At 54.1% G+C, this 6,129-nt stretch overlaps 1 protein-coding gene across 1 annotated transcript; it reads left to right on the plus strand.

Moving 5' to 3' along the window:
• Positions 1-241: 241 nt before the first annotated feature.
• Positions 242-3,461, plus strand: LOC121090990 (zona pellucida sperm-binding protein 3-like). The gene is made up of 9 exons (XM_040599993.1): positions 242-649; positions 1,460-1,578; positions 1,661-1,764; positions 1,972-2,149; positions 2,223-2,343; positions 2,445-2,536; positions 2,606-2,751; positions 3,015-3,134; positions 3,355-3,461. The coding sequence occupies exons 1-9, from the start codon at positions 242-244 to the stop codon at positions 3,459-3,461; spliced, it is 1,395 nt and encodes a 464-aa protein (XP_040455927.1).
• Positions 3,462-6,129: the final 2,668 nt, after the last annotated feature.

Consider the following 6,129-nt stretch of genomic DNA (forward strand, 5'->3'; position numbering starts at 1 on the left):
CAAACAGCAAGACAGAGGGACACCGGACAAATTGCTCCAGGGCAATTCCCAGGTATCAGGTCCAGGGAAATCACCCTCAGTGCCTGGAGAGGGAGGGACAGTCCCAGCTGGGTCCCATTACCCTGAGCTGCTCCTTGCTGGGTGGGGGCCTGCCTGCAGCCCCCAGGTGTGCCCCACCTGGGCTGGTATAAAAGGCTCCTGAGCAGCAGCTTTGGTATGAGCTGGTTTTGTTGGGGTCAGGATGGGGTTGGGAGGCAGCCTGGGTGTTGCTCTACTCTGCTGGGCGCTGGCTGAAGCAGCATCTTATAGCCCCTGGGGTTTCCCTCAAAGGGCCCCGGGGGTCTTGAGGGTCTGGGGGGACTCTGCTTGGAGCCGGCCCCGTGTGCCTTCCTTCTCCCAGCCCTCCCCCTGGGCATGGGTGGATGTGTCCCAGCTCCAGGCTGTGGCCCCGCTGCACCCCGTGGCCGTGCAGTGCCAGGAGGCGCAGGTGGTGGTCACGGTGCACAGGGACCTCTTTGGTACGGGGCGGCTGGTCAGGGCTGTGGAGCTGACCCTGGGCTCGGCTGGCTGCCTGCCTGTGGCCCCGAGTGCTGCTGAGGGCACTGTGACCTTCGTGGCTGGACTGCACGAGTGTGGCAGCACCTTGCAGGTGAGGTGGGGTGAGGGGCTGCTCCATCCCTGTGTAGAGAATGGAGCTTCTATGGGCTTTGAGCAGTGCTGGATGGGTAAATGGGAATTACTGTGGGCAGCGCTAACAGCTAAAGAGCAATGTGCTGCCATGCCACCTCATTCATCTTGGGAAGGCTCTCGGTCCTAGGAGTGACCTGGTGAAGGTGACATCAGGGTTTGGGGTGAGGGGCTCATCTAGCTGCAGCAGCTGCCTGGTGAGGAGCGGGGTGACCAGAGCAGAGCTAGGCTTTGTGGTATGGGTACCATCCTCAAGCCCTAGATGAGGTGCATGCTCTGCAGCAAGCAAGGCTTTGTAGTGGTTTTATGATTTGTACATGTGCAGCCAGTTGCATCTGTCCATGGAAGAACTGGGCACAGCTTGAAACTGCACTGACTTGCTGAGGAAGCAGAGAAAGGGACTTGCAGGGAACTTCCCGACCACCTTGGCAGGAGAGAAGGGCTGCCTGGAGCTGGTGTGCTCTAGCTCACCTCGGGGAGGAGGTTTGCAGACCTACTGTCCTCCAGCCCCTGACCACCTGATGTGGGTACTTGCTGGTGTGCCAAAGTCCTTGATACTGACCTCCTGCAGGGCTGGCACCTTGCTGGGATGCCAGTACAAAGCTTCCTGGTATCCTATATGCACTGGATTGGGAACGTGGAGGGCAGCCTGTGCCTTTCCAGCTGATGGACTTGTGTGTCCCAGCATAATCGGTGCTGGGTATCTGATCGTGCTGAGCTTCTGGTTGACTTGTTTTACTGACTCATCAGCTCTCCTGAATCTTTCTTTCAGGTGACAGCAGAATCCTTGATCTACAAAACAAGCTTGTCCTACAAGCCTACTCCTTCTGCCAACCTGGTTGTTGTAAGGACCAGCCCAGCTGTGGTTCCCATAGAGTGTCACTATCCCAGGTAAGCAAATGGGGGCTCTGCTCTCCTCCTACGGACCTGAGGTGATGGTGGCATCTTTGTTAACGCACTTTTCTTTATTTAGAAAGAGCAATGTGAGCAGCAATGCTGTCCAGCCCACGTGGGCTCCCTTGCACTCCACCTTGTCGGCAGAGGAGAAGTTGATGTTCTCCCTGCGCCTCATGAATGGTGGGTGCAGCCCTGTTTCCCTCTGGTCCCTGCTCCTGCCAGCTCCTGGCCACAGGCTGAGAGCCCAGATGGAGCCACAGTCTGAGCTGAAAGCAAATCTTGCAGAAGGGACCCATGGGGTTTCGGCTCAGTGACGAGGTCCCACGTGCAAGGGAGGGCTGTATGCTTTTCTCCGAAGTGACCTGTAGTGTTGGGTCTACCTTCCAGATGACTGGAGTGCTGAGAGACTCTCCAATGGCTTCCAGCTGGGGGAAAGCCTGCACCTCCAGGCTGATGTTGCTTCTGGGAACCATGTACCTCTAAGGCTCTTCGTGGATGAGTGTGTTGCTACTCTGAGTCCAGGCAGGAGCTCCTCTCCCCAGTATGCCTTGATTGACCTCAGCGGGTAAGGGGTGTGGTACTCTGGGAGCTGCTGCTGTAGCTGCCTGGGGTGTCCCTGACTCCTGACCCTCGTCCAGGTGCTTGGTGGATGGGAGATCAGATGACACCACTTCAGCCTTTATCTCTCCGAGGCCAAGGCAGGAAACACTGCAGTTCATGGTTGATGCATTCAAGTTTGCAGGAGATGACAGAAACTTGGTGAGATGTGGTGCCCATCCCTCCTCCCACAGTGTGTTCAGAAGCTGTTCTGCATTAAGAGATGTAATAAACCTTGGATGCTGGTTTAATTTCCCTTCCAGATCTACATCACCTGCCACTTGAAGGTCTCCCCAGCTGACCAAGCCCCAAATCCATTGAACAAAGCTTGTTCCTTCAACAAAGCCAGCAGCCTGTGAGTAGCTGGTGCATGTAGAGAGGGGACCAGCCTGGAGAAGAGGGTTTATAGATAATTCTGTTGCAGGTGGGCTCCTGTGGAGGGTACTGGAGACATCTGCAGCTGCTGTGAGACGGGCAACTGTCCGTTGTATGGAAGATACTCACAGAGAATTAATCATCTGGCCAGATGGTCAGGGAGGCGCTTGAAGAGAGATGTCCCTTCCAAGCAAGGTAGGGCTCTGTGCCCAAGATGTACCTGCAGGGCAGGGTGGCCCTCCAGGTTGGGATGGCGAAGATGCTGGAAGGTCTTGAGCAAATGCATCTTGTCTTAAGGGCAAGTCCACCTCTTCTCCAATGTCCTTGTGTTTGTGTCCTTATATCTAAAACTACTAGAAAGCTGCTTTTTCAGAGTCCACCTTTCTGTAAGCCTTGAAATCTGGACTAAGCAGGAATTACCTCCCCCTGTGAACTCACTCATGTCCATCTCTTCTTAGGTGGGTCCTCAAAGACAGCAGAGGCTGAAGTCTCAGTTGGGCCGCTACTGATCCTTGATCCAGCTCAGGGATTATGGAGCTCCTCAGGAGGTTTTGCACCAGCAGGGAAGACATCACGTGGTATGTGATGGGGGTTTTGACTGTCTTCAGGTCTCAATTGAAGGTGACTCCAGGCTGATCTGGTTGTGAATCCTCCATGACTTCACACCCGGACAGACCTTCTGATATAATCACCAAAAGGCAGTCTGGGGGACTTCTTCCACAGCTGCCTGCAAGGTTGTTCACTGACAGATGGTGGAAAGGTGTTAAATGTTTGGTAAGTGGCTCTTGTCTCTTCCAGGTGCTGCTGAAGGGCTTCCTGTGCTGGTCCAAGCTGCCGTGCTTGCAGCAGCCACTGTGCTGAGCTTAACTGCTCTGGGGCTGTTTCTTCTGTGCAGAAAAATGTAGCTGCCCTCCTGGGGTGTCCTTGTAACTCCCAGTCCTAATAAAGAGAAACGTGTCTGTCCTCCCCTTGTGCCCTCAGTGGGGAGGAGGGACAGTGGTTGGCCTTTGCTCTGGTCTGCTTGGATGGGAGTTGGAGCTGTGTTTGTGCACAATCTCCCAATGAAGCCATCTCTTGGGGTGGCCACAGCTCCTTGGGAAGCTGCTGGTTGTGTGACCAAAGATGCAGAGCATCTCCCAAGCCATGGCACTTGGGGATGGAAGGTGGCTCCCTGCAGGAGGACTTTCCAAATGTGCAGCACTGCTGTCAAGGCTCCTGCTGTCGTACGCCTGGCGTGCAATGCTGTGCCTGACAGCAAGGAATCTGAAATCCTGGCTGCAAACAACGTATGGCTCCTGCTTCCAGGTAAATGAGGAAAGAATTGATGCTGTGAGCAAATGCTAAATGGATTCCTGGCTCAGGAAGTCCTGTTCACCCCTTCTTAGCAGGGGTGATGCTGGAGGACATGGTAACACAGGTCTGTCTTGGGCTTGTTGCTGCCTGGGTGAGGAGGCACTGCCTCCTGAAGGACACACAGCAGCTCTAGCTCTGGGGTTTTTGTGGGTGCTGGGGCTGAGTATGGCTTCTGCTGCTGGGAGAACTGGGAAAAGCTCGGTGTTGGAGGTGAGCATGGGCTGAAGATGGATGCTGTTTCTAGCTGTATGGAGAGCAGGGGCCAATGGCTGGATGGGGAGTTGGAACTAGTGCCTAATCAAGGGAATGAGGACAAATAGGGAAAGCTACTGGTCCACCCGCCCCAAACATCTATATATTTTTTTGTAAATATAGTGTGGATGTCCTCAGCCAGCAGGCCTGCCTAAATTATCACCTCCCCTTGCAGCAGCCTCGGGGGCTCTGTCCCTGCTGTGCTGGGGGAGTTGTGCTATAGGGCACAGGAGTCCTCATCATGCTTGAGTTGAGAGTCAATAGGCATGAGGTGGGCCTTAAAGCTGTGTTAAATTGCTCTCCTCGCTCTGTGGCTTTCCCTCCTACATACACAGGCTTATCCTGACCTCTTGGCTTAGGCTGCTGAAGGCTTGGGATGTCTTCTGCCTGGTGGAATTCCAGTTGGGTATGGGCTCTTGGTGTCTTGACTCCTGATGTGGCAAGTTGAACACCAGTTGCACTTCTCAGGAGCTTGAGTAGCACAAGTATTTCTCAAGTTTTCTCCCTGGCTTGCTTACCCGGGGCTGTGTGCCACTTGCAGCCATGTGCCCCAGGGAGCAGTGGTCACCTCCAGTCCGACCCGGAGGCTGCAGGATTTCATTACCCTGTGGCTGGAGGGCCATGTGCTTTGAGGCATTACCTGGTATAAAGATCACAGCTCTGCACTGGGTGGGCTAATCACCCCGATTTGTGTGGTGTGGGACCCCGCACCCCTGAGTGAGCACAGCAGTGGGCTCGGACTCCTCGAAGCGTGAATGTGCCTTGGCTGGTGCTGGTACCCTTGTGGGCTTTGCAGGGAGAATCCCCCAGCATGTTACTCTGAGTGACCTTATGCCTCATGTTCTTAACTTCTCCCAGGTTATAGAAAGTAAAGACCTGATGCTTGCAACCGCTTTTTCTGAGTGAAGGAAACTGCACTTGGCCGTAGATAAAGAGTAAAAAGGGGGAAAAGCAGTACGGCTGACCTTAAGCAATGCCAGCAGCCCCAGTTCTCAGATGTTTGGTGCTTTGCTTTTGTTTGTACCCTCTGAAAACTACTGCTGTTAAAGACATCACCAAAGTTTGGCAGCTGAAGGCTGGAAGCAGCGCTTCTGCCCTGAAGCCCTTGGGCTGCAATCCCCATGCCATTAGGCTGCAATCTCGCCGTGCTGATTCTTCTTGCAACGGGCTCCAACAAAGCCCGCGTGCAGCTACAGTGCTGCAAATGGCCCTTCCCTGACTGAGAAATCAGCTTGGCACTCGTGGGCTTGGCAGGGTGTGGAGCAGGACCCCCCTCCCCAGGCAAGCTCGGTTTGAAAGCCCAGGGATGATGTGCTTAGGGCAAATGTTTCCTGCTTCTGTTTTCAATGAATTAAGCAGCTGAGCTGAAATAATCAGGTGGAAAAATGAGGCAGCCATGTAAGCTTTTTTTTTTTGGCTGAAATCTTCCCCAATCAGGCTGTCAGCCTTCATGTTTTATGCACAAGCTCCTTCCTGAAGGAGCTACAGAAGACTAAAACCTCCTTTTTTCTTAATTTTTACCTTGACAGCGTGACATGCTCGGTGAGGCTGGGCTGAGTGTGTGGCCAGGCTGTGGTGCTACCCTTCCCAAAGGGTGTTGGTGCCCCTCCCCAGGGCAGGGAGACCCAGCAGTGTCCTCTGGGTGGGAGCTGGAGGTTCCTTCCCAGGCAGTCCCACATACATGGTAGTCTTCTAACAATCTGCCTCAAGGCTTATTCACTTACAAAGCCATTCTCTTCCCATCCTCTAAAGAAATCTGCCCCTGAGCAGGTTCTGCTGTTCCTGTCGCTGTTGTCCTGTGCCACAGGGGTCTGATGGAGACCTGTGCTTCTCTGGGTACTACATCTCTCCTGCAAGCTCTTGCAGCTATCAAAGCCCAGTCCCATGCTGGGCAGGTGCTGCCAGTGCCACCACCCTTTCCGTACCCATAGGGAGCTTAATAAACAAGTCAACTTTGGTGGTTATTTC

Source organism: Falco naumanni, chromosome 7 (genome assembly GCF_017639655.2).
Source record: "Falco naumanni isolate bFalNau1 chromosome 7, bFalNau1.pat, whole genome shotgun sequence".
NCBI lineage: Eukaryota > Metazoa > Chordata > Aves > Falconiformes > Falconidae > Falco > Falco naumanni.